At 29.4% G+C, this 16142-nt stretch overlaps 2 protein-coding genes across 2 annotated transcripts in view; both read left to right on the forward strand.

Moving 5' to 3' along the window:
* Positions 1-3305, forward strand: part of LOC111617682 (THO complex subunit 2-like) — a gene marked incomplete at its 5' end in the record, with an annotated part of 11522 nt that extends 8217 nt beyond the window's left edge. Inside the window, 3 exons of the mRNA XM_023358966.1 lie at positions 1439-1614; positions 3042-3126; positions 3201-3305. Coding sequence (XP_023214734.1) covers positions 1439-1614; positions 3042-3126; positions 3201-3305 — 366 coding nt within the window. The remainder of the gene's footprint in view (positions 1-1438; positions 1615-3041; positions 3127-3200) is intronic.
* A 3843-nt stretch (positions 3306-7148) lies between these two features.
* The window catches only part of LOC111617683 (THO complex subunit 2-like), a 39353-nt gene continuing 30359 nt past the window's right edge, over positions 7149-16142 (forward strand). Inside the window, exon 1 of the mRNA XM_023358967.1 lies at positions 7149-7355. Within this exon, the coding sequence (XP_023214735.1) occupies positions 7194-7355 (162 nt within the window). The 5' untranslated portion in view covers positions 7149-7193. The remainder of the gene's footprint in view (positions 7356-16142) is intronic.

The raw sequence follows: 16142 nt of genomic DNA on the forward strand, positions 1-16142 counted from the left end.
TAAAAAAACATGCTGTTAAATCCTTATTTAAATTGGATTTATTATTCATTTTTTTCATAGGTAAAATACTTATTTATTATTTAAGTAAATATTTTACCAGAGGATTATTCATCCTATATGATGATCTCAGCATGAGCATCATTAACTGGTAACAGTTTTTGGGTGCATTCGTTAATAGCAGTCACTCTGCAATGGGAGTGCGCTACTGTTTTTAGGCATTTAGGAATGATGGTGAAAGAAAGATAACGGTGCCCACACTATCGATAGTATCGTGATGGAGGAATCTATAATTCTAAAATGAGCTTTTAGAGGCAAAAGAAGGGTTCCAATTGTAAAATATAACCATTAAATGGATTATTTGTTGAAAGAGCATTCAAAGTAGCCACGAAAACAATTAGAATGCTCGCGCAGAGTTACACGGAAGTATAAAAGAACGCACACTTTATTACATTTCATGTTGTACGAGGGTTTTACCCAATTCTCGAACATTGTTAGAGTGAATTCATGCTATAGAAGTGCCATGTTATACGGGGGTTACCTGTACTATTTATTGATTAATATAGAGGCTTAAATATATATACATATATAGAATAGTAGAATTCTATTCTATAAGTCAATTGGTCTATCTTAGTGAGTCCCTTACTTTGAGAGAAAGAGTTTACAAGTGATTGCAAGTTGTCAAATACCTGAAGTTGTAGCTCCTTGAGGTGATTCATACACTTGCAGGTGGACTTGTCCTGTAGGAGAATGGTATTGCCTCTTGGCAGGTAGGATGGTATGCGGTCATTGGCAGCAGTTGGCAGTGATGACTTGATAGGCGGCATATCCAAATCTGGAGTGAATACTCGATGATGACTGACTCTCAATGATGGACAAACTCCATTGTCATCATTGTTCATTTTTCTTTTATTTGGGAGTCCTCTCCTTTAATTTCAATGCCCTTTTTAGGTAATGTTGGTTGGTTAAACAATGTTTTGATGTTATTTTCCTGATACAGTCAAAAGTTACACATTCAGATGATGTGTCATCTCTGGAAAAGGAAGCTAGTTCATGGGGAATAGAATCACTTCCTGCATAGTTGAGAAAAAAAATTTTGTATACTGGAATATTTGAACTTATTTTCTTTTGTTTCTTTTGGGCATCATATGGGCATCATAAACATTAGGAAAAATGTTTTTTTAAATTATTGTTTGTGGATAGTGATGTTTTCAATGTTTTCAGTAATAATGAGCTGTTGAATTCTCAAAACTGTTTCTGTAAATAAACCCATATTTTAACTTTAATGATAGAATTTTACTTTAGAAATTTTTCTGATATTTGAATTTATAGATAGCAACTTATTTTAAAGTGATCTTTATAGATGGAAAGAATGGTAATTATAATTTTTTGCACTGAATGTATACAATAAGCCAAAACTTTCTGTTTTGCTTTTATATAGAGAGCAACAAATGAAGAGAAGAAAAATTCAAATGAAAGTTCAGCTGATAGTTTGGAATATGATATAATTACATTATTGGATGAAGCACTATTACCATCTCTGTCATTGTTAGAATGCAATTGCTGTATGGCCGAGGAATTGTGGAGTCTGCTAAAATTATTTCCATATCAATATAGGTAACAAATTAATTTTACATTTTTGCATGTTTTGAGGAATGTTTGTTTTTTTGTTAAAATCTACACAAAGAAACAAAAAACAATTTTTTTAAGATATTCATGCTTAGGTTTAAAATTTAATTTTTTGTAATAATGTATATTATCATCTATTCAATTAAAATTATACAATGATATTCTGTTAACTCAACATTATCGGAACTGACACAGTGCTACATTATTGAACATACTGTTTGGCATATTGATAATCTGGACAATGGAAGTTTATCTGGATATTTTATATTGTATGGTGGAAGTTTTTCCAGTGTTTTCTTGATCTCCTAGACACAATTTTACATATCGTCACATGTAAAACTGTACAAACACACCTTTTATAATTGTTTAACATGCAGTTTCAATTTTTCGAGGCTATTCCTACCCTTGGTTTGCTTGAAGTAAAAATACACTGTTTTTACTTTGTGCTTTTTACTCTTTTATTGTGTATAAATACAGATATACAATAATTATCAAAGCATATGAACAGTACAGTAGCTGTTTCTGTGATGATTATTGATTTCAAGTGTGTTAAACATTCCCGCTTCTTATATTAATAAACTGTATTATTTGTGTCGAAAGTTGAACACTGTTCAACTCACTTTTACACTGGTTTTACAACCTGCTCAGGCATAAAATATCATGATCACGTGATTAAAAGCTTTTACATTGAGGGGGTTTTATGCTCATTTTTACGCTAATGGCATCTCGGCCTTACTTTCTCTCTTGAGAATATTATCAAAAAATGTCAACAAAATTAAAAAAAACAGTAAGTTAAAGTTATTTGTTTTTGTTAATATAATTAAAAGTATATAAATATGTTTAAATTTAATGAAGTTTATTTGAATATGCTTTTATTAATGCTAAAAAATTTATTCATGATTTTTTCATTTAGATTTTGCCTGTATAGTCAATGGAAAAATGAAACCTACCTGAGCCAGCCATTATTAATTCGTGCAAAAGCAGATAATTTAAAGAAAATAAAATACATCATGAAGTAAGTGATTTAAAAAAATAAAATTTAGGAAACTATTTTTAGAATTATATAGAAATTCTATATGTTTAATTTTTCAACTTAGAAAATTTATTAAAAAAATTCTCAAAAGAGACAATACATAAAATGTGTCCACAAACTTTGTCCCTTTCACGCACATCAGGAATTAACAGTCTATTGGGCAGAGTTGACTTATCTTTAGAGGCTACTCGTCTACATCAATACATAAAATGTTAAAATCTTTCCTCTGGCAATGGCACAATCAATTAAAAAATACATTTGATAAATACAATTTTTTCAAATATATGTATTGTCTGTTTTGAGAATTTTTAAAATAAATTTTCTAAATTTAAACTTACATATCCTGGCATTTTTTAATCAAATTTTTACTTTTTGTTTTCAGACGATTGAGTAAGGAAAATGTGAAACCATCTGGACGTCAAATTGGCAAGTTAAGTCATAGTTGCCCAGGATTTCTCTTTGATTATGTAAAATATGTTTTAATTAATATTTAAAATAAATTTGTTATGAAATTTATAATTAATATATATTAAAATTTCAGATACTGTCTCAAATTCAAACATGGGATAACTTAATTGTTCCAGTGGTAGATTCATTGAAATTTCTTACATCATTATCTTATGATGTTTTAGCATGTATCCTTTAAAATAAGTTATTTATGAGAGCTATTTCAAAATCAACTTTCAGTTGGCTGGTAAAAATAAATCAGTTGTTATAACAACCGCTTTGTTTATAGAATTAGTACAGTAATATTGCTAATATAGTAATAGTAATATTGCTGAATGCAGTCATTGTCAGTTATTTTTTATTTATGCATGAGTAGTTAGTAAACATGGACCTATTACCACCACTCCTGTCATCTGTAAGGTCTGTAGTGGGATATGTTTTCTGATAGTTATGTGAGGGATTGGTGCAGGAAATTTAGGGATGGATGCACAGTTGTGCATGACAAATTGGGTTTAAGGATGACATTAACTGCAACTGATGAACTTGTTGAAAAGTTTTCAACAAGTTCATGTTGTGCATGCAAAATGTCATTCTTCAAATTTCAAGCACTATTTTGATTATTCTGTTCTGTATTGTCACAGAGTGATGGGTTACCACAGATTTTGGGTTTGATGGATACCAACAACTGGCTGATGTTCACAAAACTCAAAGAATGGACTAAGCTTTGATGTTTATTCTGCATTGCCAGGAAGGCTTTACTCAAGCAGTTCAACTGGGAGATTTTCAACCACTCCTCTTATAGCCTGGACTTGGCACTAAGCAGTTACCATTCCTTCAGTAAGATGACATATCCAGCAGTTTGAAACCATTGAGGAGTTCATAGATGGAGTTAACAGTCTGGCAGAGTAACCTTGTAGTGCCATTCATTGGCAAGAGATTGCCAATTAACGACACCGCCAGGTCACAGTACAAGTGCCTGATTTTGGATAGCAACTATATGGAAAGTAATGTAGATACGTATGTAAATTTTTTATATGATACGTTTTTTTTCCCTTCTGTGACTTTTTCTGGCCAATCAGAGGTTGATTTTGGAATATCCCTGGTATATTAGTTACATATAGTTGTTTTCAAAAATTTTTTTCATATAATTAAGAAAAATGTTGGGTAAATTATTTGGTAACATCAAAATTAAAAAATCAATCACCATATTAAAGGCTTTTTCAGTTAATCTGAAAATAAAGTATAATTTTCTTTTTCTAAAACAGAATTAAAATTAAAATACATAATTTTGATCTTGAATGATATTAAAATATTGAATTTATTTACACACTTTGAATTTAATTGCACACTTTTAAATAGAGAATCCATGTCACAGTATTTGCTTAGGAGGTGAAAAAATTTAGATGAGTTGTTTTTTCTTTGTGTTACAATATTAATCTTGCTGATCTTTATTCTGAACTGAAGTTATAATGAATGATGAATTTATATCAGTAATCACACACCGTCACATACATTGGACATTGAATGGATAACACTATATCAATTTTTTTTGCAATGTTATTCCAGCTTTGCAAGGGAGAAATTGTTTGGACATCATAACGTTTATGCAAGGAGAGCACCAGTCTCCATATTGCATGGATGGCAATTCAATTTCTACATGTCATATTTGGAGACAATAGTGATTTCACAAAGTTTTTCAACTACTCGGTCAATTTTTTTCCAGATCTTTTGTAACTTCTGGTTATGGGGTTATTTGAAAAGTAAAGTTTATGAAAGCAGTGTTACAAATCTTGCCAAATTGAAAAGAAAGATTAGGCTGCATGTTTCAGCTATCTCATTTATGTGATGTTTAATAGACTACAGTTGATGCCGTTTTTAATCAATAGGATTTTGAAGTTTTTTAAAAGAATTAAAGAAAATGAAAATAATTTTGTTAAGATTATAACTGAGGACCTCAGAAAATTATTGAAGTCAAAGAGATCTTATACTAATAACTAGCAGATGAGCCTGATGTTGCTCAGATAAAAAGTAAAATAACGAAGGTTAAGATTATTAGATTATAGTCGATCTTACCCATTTTCACTGGGTGCAAGAATTAGGTCCTCCCTCTTCTGAGACTAATTAGAGAATTTTTAGATGGGTCTAAAAATATGTTTGATTTTCTGCAAAAACACATCTAAATAGTACAATAGAAGCCAAGTAATCAGGGTAATTGTTAACCCTCTTCCCCTAAGGGGGAATTTTGAAAATCTTTTCTTAGTGTACATTCTCATGACATACCCTGTGTACCAAATTTCATCTCCTAACTGTTTGGGCTCTACACTTATTATTATTATTATTATCATCAACCCATCTCAATTATATTATGAGATTGGTATGCAAAATTTAGTCACATGTTGGAAAGATACATAGTTTCTCATCTTTTATTAGACTCCACAGAACAGGATTGGTGTTTTTGGATTAAATATTCTAATATATTTATAATAATTTAATTGATTCCAAAAACCAATCTATAGAGAAAGCTAANTAATATATTATTGTTTCAGGTCTATTATTATTTTAACTTTTACAATAATATGTAGAATTTTTATTGTTATTTATGCAATTGATTATGAAAATTAGTTACGTTCAATTACATTTCTTTCTTTTCAAAATTATTTTAGTTAGAATTAAAACTTTTTGAATTTGTATTTAGAAATACCTGGGTATCAAGCAGCATAAGATAATTTTGATTGCTTTCTTAGTTAATTTTTACAAATTATATTTAGTTGATCAAAAAAATTCTACTCAAAGAGTTTGTTTTATAGAAAGTAATATACACATTGAATATCTATAAGTGATTAATTGTAACTTCAGAGCCTACTGAATAATATGGCTATTTTTAAGCTAAGTAAATAATTAGATAGTAATTAATTTAATTCTTCTTTGTCAATATCAATAAAAATGAAATTAATAAAAATTACAGAGCAAAATCAAGACAGTGTTTTATATGCTGGGAAGTAGGCTGTTCGGCATAAATGTCACACTAGGGAAAGTAGGATTCCTTGCCTATTTTACTTATATTCTAGAAAGTATACTTGCAGCTTTATGGCCATTGAAAATAAAATTGAAACTTTGTCTGTCTAAAACTTTTTTATAAAGTCTAAAAGATATAATCATATTGAATAAAAAAATTTCTAATTACAATAGAAGTTTACACTTTACAGCAGAATTAATTTCATCCTTAATTTTCAACATCCTTCCAACAATTGCTTGATTAGCAGATACTTCTGGAAATGAAATAAAAAAAGTTATCAAAATAAAATTTCTGTAGAAGTCACTAAAACTGTTGAGTACAATGAAATCAATTGACTTGGTTTAGTCAATTGTTCACATTCATATATTTTTGTACATAGTTTGCATACTGCAGCATAACAGATGACAATTTGGCTGATGCTTAACATTGCTAAACAATCAACATGCTGAATTTTATCACCAGTTTAACTCATGTGCTACAGACAGTTATCTAAATTGAAGAAAACTTTAATTGAATTTGAATGATTTTTCTCCTTTTAAAACTGGGGAAAATATTGACTAATATTTGATTATACAGTAATTGTTGCTAAATTTTGAATAGATAGTTTTTACTTTTGAAATCATACATTATAATAATATGTACTTACATTGATGCCCAAAATTAAAGCAGCAAACATAAGACCTGTATAAAATTAACACTGTGAAATGTGAATAACTGAAACATACATTATATGTAAATCAGCAAAGAGCTGTCCTATCATGCAGGTATCATGCAAATGAGGTACAGTAGCAGAGTGCTCATGCAACAAAATTTAGTGAGTATATACACAGTTTCTGACAGTCATCTGCTCAGACTGTTAACAATGAAGTGTTTCTGATTCATTATAACTTATCAAGCATACCTTGAAGAAGGCATTTGGATGATTCATTGCAATGGAGGACTGCTCATTTCTGTATTTTCATTATGTGCATTTGTATGTGTTGCTTTAATTTTGAACATGAGGATGTATGATACTTAAAATTGTTAAAAAAAAAATTTAAATTTGTATTTCAGGGAGGCTATTTTAATCAGATGAGAAATACCAAGAAGTCATCCTTAAGATTAAAAGAAGCTCTTTTGGAACAAGATCTAGCTTTGCCGTTATGTCTTCTAATGGCTCAACAAAGAAATTGTATACTGTACCATGAGCAGGAACATAGCCATTTAAAATTAGTCAGCAAACTTTATGATCAGGTTTGGATGTAACTTATTGTTGAATTGTTATTAGACTCCACAGAACAGGATTGGTGTTTTTGGATTAAATATTCTAATATATTTATAATAATTTAATTGATTCCAAAAACCAATCTATAGAGAAAGCTAAGTTTCATACTTAGTAACTTTTAAGTATTCCATTAACCTATCTTTTCTGCTATCAAATGGATATATCTATTCTAATTTGCCATTTAAAGTCAAAAGGTTTTTTTTGCAATTAAGACATAATAGTTTTTATATAAGAATCAAATTTTTTGAAATTAATCAATGTAAAATGTAGAATATGTCAAGAGTCAATATTAATTTTTCATATTCTTTGCAAATGTAGAAAATTAGTGAGTATTACAGAAAAATTTGATTTGTCTTAATTGGAAAATTGTTCTTCATAGAATGATCTGTATCAATTAATTTTTCAAGGTTCCTCAACATTTGTGTTAGTACTGTATAAATTTCCTTTTAAATTATTGTCTAATGCAGGATAGCTCTCCTGGAGTTTAGATTAGATTTTACCATTAATGTTTTTGTAATTACTATAAATAATAATTGTATACTATATAACTTACTTACCAAATTATTTTTTGTAGTAATCTCCTTGTAATGGGTGTATCCCATAAAACGCAAAGAAAGAAATTTGAATTGAATTGAAAATATAAAATATTTGAAAACAAATCTGATTTTAAGTAGAAGAAACTTGGTTGGAAAGAATTTCCTTTAAATATAGATAAATTATAAGATAAAATAAATATTTAAATTTTAAGTTGTAATAAGTTGGTATTTTTAAAATTTACTATTTTTAAAATAAATGAATTACATTTTACTTAATTTGACAAAGATTGTATAATTGAAGCATTGGTTAATCCAATGAAAGAGCGGATGAAACATACGGGAACTGGAATTTCTGTCTGGTTGCAGAGTAAGTCTTTTTTTTTTTTTCATTAATTAATGAATAAGTAAAAGCTTGTATGTGTACCTATACTCTTATATATGTAGAACTTTTAATACTGTCTATATTGGATATTTATTTTATACATATAAGCAGAGGTCACTCTGGAAAATTTAAAAATATTGCCACCATTTTGCAAGTTTTAAATTTTTTTACCAATTCAAATTATTTATCGCCACCAGTTTTACTGACTAATTAATGCAGGTGCTAATAGCCTTATCAGTATGGCGTCTGGAAAGCAAAACTAACATGTTAAACTGTCACTTACAAGGAGAGGGCCAGATGTTCGGGTCTCTGATTCAAATGAAACTTGGTGAGCATGTAGCCTTACACACAAACAGCTTCTTGTTTAAATAATAGGTCTCACTTTTCAAGCATTTCCAAAAAATGAACCTCTGAAAATTTAGTGTTTAGCTTATAAGTCTGAAAGTTTCATATCCAAGAGTGGCAATAGCTGAGTGAATAAGATGCTAAGCACTAGAGTTAGCCCTGATGGTTCAATCCTTTGAAATTTTAATTTAGTTTTTTTATGTGTAAAATGAATTATTTTATTATTTTACTGCATTATTATTACTTAGATGCAGATCTGTCCTTATTGGTGATGACTATCTTCAGGAGCTGATAATTTCTTGTTTAAAGACAGAGGTCTTCCTATCCTTCTCTGTTTCTCTCTCTCTTCATATCTGCAGTTTAGGGGCAATTTGACTGGTTGGGGGACGACTGAACTGGACTGGCTGGGGACCGCCAAACTAGACAACCTTTTTGTCCTTTTCTCTTTTTTATTTTATAAGGTTCAGTCTTCTCTTCAGGTTGGAATGTTTCCAAAAATGTAAAATCAGATGAAGAACACCATTGTTGACCAATATCGTAATTTCTACTTCTTCCCTGGGTGAATTGTCTCTCCAGGAAGAGCCATTTAGAAAGGAAGTGTTATCATGGAGGAAATCTTGTTACTTCCTCGTTGATTTTTTCAATAATTTTTCTTTATGTTAACTTTAAAATATTAAAATGTTGATTCTCACAAAATCATAGCCAAGAATCTCATATATTCAATATATACATATATAAATAAAATATATATATAAAAGATACAACATATTGCATCACAGAGCAGCAAATTGTGAGAAATAGGGATAGAACAGGAAATACATATTTGTATCTGGGACAGAGCTGCTTGTTGCTGTTTGGAATAATTTGTTGTGTCCGTGCAGTTTCACATTCCATGCTTTGTGAACGAATTAGAATTGACACATAATTATCTGAAATTGAATAATTTCAAATTTCATGTTTTGTATTCTGCTATTCATATGTTTAGAGTGCCATTTCATACTAAATTGATCATGCTTCACAACTTTATAATAGACTTTTTTCCTGTATTTTGCATTGTTTCTGAGATAGGAGCATTAACTTTCAAATTTTATGGATAGGGGTGCTGCAAGCAGTCTTATCTTGTACTGTATAGTCACTTTATTATAAATATATATCATGATCATAACTGTAGCTATCTGCATTCTTCAGTTAAATGTGTGTATAAGGACTTTGTTATGCACCCATTATGTATACATGTATACATTTACACTGACAAAATATAAATTAATTAATTTTGTGCTTAGTAATTCAATTAAGTAATTTAAAAAATAACATTTGTTCTTTTAAATTTGTTTTAAATTAATTAATGAAATATGTTATTACATAATGTATTTTAAAAATATTAAGAAAAATATTGTTATATAATTTTTATTTAATAATGTGACAACTATTTTTTAATGATAGGTTTGTCCAGTTTTTGTGGTGCTATTTTTAAAAAATATCCTATTGAACTTACTGGATTATTGCAGTATGTTGCAAATCAGTTAAAAGCAGAAAAAAGGTAAGTTATTTTCACATAATTTCATACAGTTAATTTGTATTTTAGAATAAATTAATAATTTTTATTTCTTAGCTTGGACTTGTTAGTTTTAAAAGAAATTGTTCAAAAAATGGCGGGTATTGAAGCATCGGAAGAAATGACACTCGAACAGCTAGAAGCTATGGCGGGAGGTGAATTACTGCGAGCTGAGGTTAATATAATTACATTTGTCAAATAAATTATATTTTATATTCTTATTCATTGAATAATGAATTTGTAACTGAAGCTGACTCAAATAGTTGAAAACATTTCCAATATAAAATATTTTTAGCTTCCTGAATAAGCAGTTTTAATTTCTAAATGATCATGGTGTCAAGTTTTAAGGACTATGTTGACTTACAATATTTTATCATTGATACCAGAACAAATTCAATTAAAAAAAATACTGTTAAATATAATTCAATTTTTATTGTTTTGCTGTTTATATTCTTCATATGACCATACTTTGATATTAGAACATTATCTGAAATGAGTAAATTTGAGAACTATTATCTGATGAAAAATATAGCACTAAAAAATATTACAGGTTATAAAGAGATTTAAACTTGTTAATAATAAAATTAGTTAATAATAATAGACCTGAAACAATAATACAGTAGAACCTCGATTATCTGGACTAATTGGGGATGAAGGTAGTCCGGATAAGGAAAAATCCGGATAATCGAAACAAATACTTTAATTTGTCTTTTAATGATAATGCAACACGTTTTCTTTTCGATGACATATCGGTAATATTAAAAATAAATACTGTATTTAAATTGTGATCAAATTTTCAAGAAACAAACATTCGTATTGAATTTTGGACTACTACTGACCAGTGCTATTCTATTCGTCTCCCCCTGGTTCATATGGAGATATCAGCCTTAGTGTGCTTTTTCTCCGATAAGTTCTGACCAGCGCTAACAGACTACCTATTGTTTAAAAGGCCCTCTGGTGGTGGTGCAAGAAGATGGATTTTATAAAATAAAAAGCAGTTGAAACTGCATTTTTATGAATAAAAATTTGACAAACTATTTATCGTTTTATGACGAGCAAAACTTTTTCGTCATGTTCGCGGCTTTTAAGTAATGCATAAACCTTCGAGGTGAGAGGCCCTTTGGACCAAGAGGCATAGGCGGTGGCCCACATCGTCCATGCCTTACGCCACCCTTGGTCATAGAAATGATGTAATTTGAATATAAATTATTTATAAATACGTATGTCAAGTTATATTTTTATTACTACGTAAAATATATTTAAGAGTTTACGACCACTGTGCTGGGTGAGACGTTGTTGAAACAAAAAAAGTTATGCATTCCATCACNTGAAGCAATGCTAGTGTTGATTTGGAAGAGCCTAACATGGCAAGTGAAGGTGTTTCTGACTTTAATTTTATGGAAAACAGTGAGTTATAACTTACTTAGAGTTGTATGTTACTTCAAAAGAAAAAAAAACTGTAGGTGAGAATGTAGGAATTAAAGCACATCTTAGATTTGAGTAAATACAGTATAAAAGCCCTTGATATATTTTTAAGTATAAAATAATAATTAGCTTGTTTTTCCTAATGAACTTTTAATATGATTTTACAAAATAAATAAATATTCAGAACAAAGTTGAATATCATTTACTGTTAATTGAAATGAAAGTAGCACAAATCTTGCACATACCTACATTTCTGTTACATAAATTGCAATGTTTTTAATGAATTTCTTCAGTAAGTTACTTGTTTACAGTTTAATTGTATATACATATTAGCAGAAATCAGAATAACAAAAAATGCAAATTGCTAAGCTTCATTTTAGCAATGCTTTTGATGGAATTTTAATTCTTATAGTCTTAAATTAATTTATATGGTTGTAATATTCTTAAAAAATTACTGGATGCCATGTAGATGATCGTGAGTACCATTTCACTTGTTGCAGTTTCTTTTTGCATACTCTAAAGCATATTTTATGTTTGAAATTTCAATAAAATTAATGTACTTTTAATTTAAAGATTTATGTATAATTGCTTCTTGATTTATGGGCTTTTTTTTCCATTTAATTTTTTTTGATTTTACTGTTGTTTGAAACCTCCATTTTTAATGTAACATTATGATTAAGCAAGAATAGGAGAATAAATATGTATTTATTCATTTTTATTTTTAAAATGTAGTTTTAATTTATTTGTTGCTAAAATTAATGTGATGTTTTAATATGTAAAATATTTAATTAAGTCATTAGTATTTTTTGATTTTGAATTATTTATTATGTTATTAATTAGTATATAATATATTATTTTATAAAATTTAATTAGGAATCAGAAAATTTATTTATAAAATTAAAGTATGAGTATTTAAGTTATTTGTCACAGTTTCAGAAATATATAGAAGCAGTAGAAAAAGTAATGGGTCCTGTTGTAGAATCTGTGCGTCCTCTTCAGTTACCAAAAACATGGGATGATCTAAGGTATGTGCAAATAACATGAGAGTGAATTTAGTTGATTTACTGTAGTTTTACATTGTTTGTACTTAAGTTTTTAAGTTTTATTCATTTATTTATTTTTTGTATATTATTCAAATGTTTACATTCTTAACACTTCACCTACAAAGCTATCCAAATTAAATCCGTGCTTTATCTACCACAATTAATTTAAACCACAATTAAAAAAAAACTGTATAAAAATTTAAAAATAATCGAAAAAATGCTTTTTTTGATAGAAAAACATTCCCTGCAGCTATATTTATCATTTTACAAGACTGAAATTTCACACTTGCAGTCTACATTGTTTACAACTGAATGACCTTGAGAACAGCTGATGGCAGCTTTCCCAGGTTGTTTATATGTATGCCTCAGGGGAAGACGGGTTTAAAGCAGGAGGGGATCTAGTTTACCGCATATGTTCAAATATAACACAAAATTTCCGATTTTTATTCTATTACAATACAGGGGGGCAAAAAAAGGTATAGGGAAAAATTCTACTGAATAAAAAACAAAAAAACCTGCTTATGTCAGAAATCATCCAATAGCATTTAAAAAAGTTTTACCGATGTCAAATCGGTCAAATAGAAGTTTAGAACAATTTAATTAATCTGATAAAAAAAAACTCCCATAAAAAAACAATAGTGCAATTAATTATCTAATTAAAAAGTCGTCATAAAAATTTTCACAGCAAAATTAATTTATGAAATTTGCATAGGTGATAGATAACGATGTATATATGCTGATCCATACATTTTTGGAAAAGTTATAAGTCAAGATCTTTTTTGAGGTTCCTTAAGGCCTATGCTCGAATTAACTTGGGCGAAGAATTACACAAGCACTGGCCTTGCCCGAGTTAACTTGGGCTAAGGACTTAAGGGGTTTTAAGTTGTTATAAAAGTGACTGACAAATATTGCTAATTTTAGCTTTATATTAATGATAATTTTGTTTAAATCAAATTCTTTTCCCAAATAAACTATAAATAAATGTTAGTACAAATCCCAAATCACTAATTATCACAGATTATCCACTAAGTAATTTTTAAATAAATATAATAAATTTAAAAATATTAAGTATAGATTCAAAAATGCCAAGAATAAGTTAAAAANTATAATTTTGGCCTGTACCTTTAAGGACTCCCCTCATAGTTGTCGTGCGTGCTGTCTAACTTTATGGAATTTGTTATGGATGGTTTGGGTGGACGAAGATGTACCTGTTGATAGCAAAAGGCAGCCTTGAATGTCACATGCCATGGCAAATGGGATCCAACAGGCCATTTGGTGAATCTGCCACTCTGTGCTCTCTGTTGTGTACCAGTGTGATCCACTCTCTCTTCAGTGTGTTTGCAGATGTTTTTGCATCCATTGTATCACACATCACTGGATGGTATGCATGTTGTGCCCAATACATGTCGCTACTGTGTGCATCAACAAATGTAGATCATACAGCTCCAGGATATGATCTCATTTTCCAGCCATCAAATGGTAGTATTTAGTTTGCTGTTGTCTCAAAGGAATTTATACTTTCTCAAAAGTTTGGCAAACCATTGCTGATAGCATTTATGGCACAAGCTGGCTGCTGTCTTCATAAACCAAAACTGGGTACCACATGAACCAATGCATATGCAAACTTAATCATTTGCATATCTCTCACCTCTACTGGTCCTGCAATTTTCATGTGACTACGTGTATTTCTTCTTGGTGTTCCAATTTCATTTTTGAGGAGTATATAATATGTTAAATTTCACAAATGTTATAGTTAAATCACACAACTACATTAAGATACTGAAGTCAACAGTGTGCAACCAATAAATGCAACTTTAATTTTATTATACAGTATCTACATATTTTATTTATGGTTTCGTGTTTAAATTTATTATTAGGGCTTATTTGTGTTATTTTTAACTTAAATTATGTGTATTTGATATTTTAAGTTCATTGAAAATGGTATTGTTCAGGGTCTCAGAATGGATTGATTTGATTTCCCTCATTTCTAATAGAAAAAAATTGATTCGGACTTCAAATGATTTGGAATTTGAACAAACTGCTGGAATGAATTAAATTCACAGTATGAGGCACCACTATATATTTAAAATTATTATAATTTTTTTTTGTTTATTTTTTAAAGCAGGCCTGACCAACTTGTAGTGGATTGTGATAGACTTTCACAAATCAAAAGCCCTTTTTATGTATTTGACATTTTTATTTTCTTCATAATTGTTAAATAATCTACGTTAATAAAATTATGCTGCAAAAAATAGTTATATTTATTTATTGTACAGTAATTAACATTCCAGGTTATCTCCTTTTGGTAAAGACACTAATATATAAATAAATGACATTTATTTTCTTCACAACAAAAGACAGTTTTACTTCTTTTCTATTGTGCAAATCACAATGAAATAAATAACATTGAGGACACTGTGTTTAATAATGAAACAAAATGCCCATGCATATGCCAGGCAAAAAACAAAAGAACACATGCTTGAATGTTAGTATAAAATTTTGAATTTTAACATTAATTCATTCTAAATGGAACACAATTATGAAATTTGAAGATCTTGAAGCAGTTATTAGATTTGAACATAAGGATGAATTGATCACCGTGTAGAAAGTCAACTGCTTAGAATGTAGATTAGTGTTACTTTACCATAGCAATTCTTTGCCAAAAAGAATTACATTCAAGAAGTAGCAGTCTTCTTATACATTACTTTGTTAAGGATTTATACAGTGTGATTTGCAGTCTTGGAGCACCGATATTGGTTTGCTGCAGGGCCCAAGTTTTTGTGAACAAAACCTCCCAGCTTGATGATTTTTCAGTCCATACATCATGCTGCTCATTCCAGGCAGGTACAAAATTATGCTCTATTACTTTTTAGCTAGCTCTATGGTATATCTGTTGTTACATATATCTCCCTGATGTTCTAATATGCAATTAATTAGCATTTTTGTTGTGTCCCCTATGTAATATATTTTTGTACTACTGTTTTGGGGTAGTAGCATTATCAAGTAAATGCCTGGATTTTCTCATGTGGATAAGCTGTTTGTAATTTCGTATAATATTATGCATTTTCTACGCAAAGTCATTTGTGATTTTATTGAGAGAGAAAGCCTAAATTTTCAAAATTTTGTGATGTTCAGAGAGATCAATCCAAAATACAGAATAGAGGGGCTTATGAGAGTGAGATTTCCTTTTTGTGGATGTAAAGCTATGGGTATGAAAAGTGATCTACATATTAGGGCATTGATGTACTTGAACTTTGCATGTGGGTATCCTGCATTACATACTGCTGTGGCAATGATCAAATTTCTTTATGTATCAACATTTGCGAGGAGGAAAGTAAGTATGCTCTATGAACAAGTGCCACAATAGGATTATTTACATACTTAGAGGGATGGAAAGATGTGGCATGTGTGATGAGGGGTGTTTTTTCCAGAGAAGTAGACTTTTTATTAGAGCCTATTCATTCACTATA

Source organism: Centruroides sculpturatus, unplaced genomic scaffold, assembly GCF_000671375.1.
Source record: "Centruroides sculpturatus isolate CEXI.00-Female unplaced genomic scaffold, Cexi_2.0 scaffold1143, whole genome shotgun sequence".
NCBI classification, from domain to species: Eukaryota; Metazoa; Arthropoda; class Arachnida; order Scorpiones; family Buthidae; genus Centruroides; species Centruroides sculpturatus.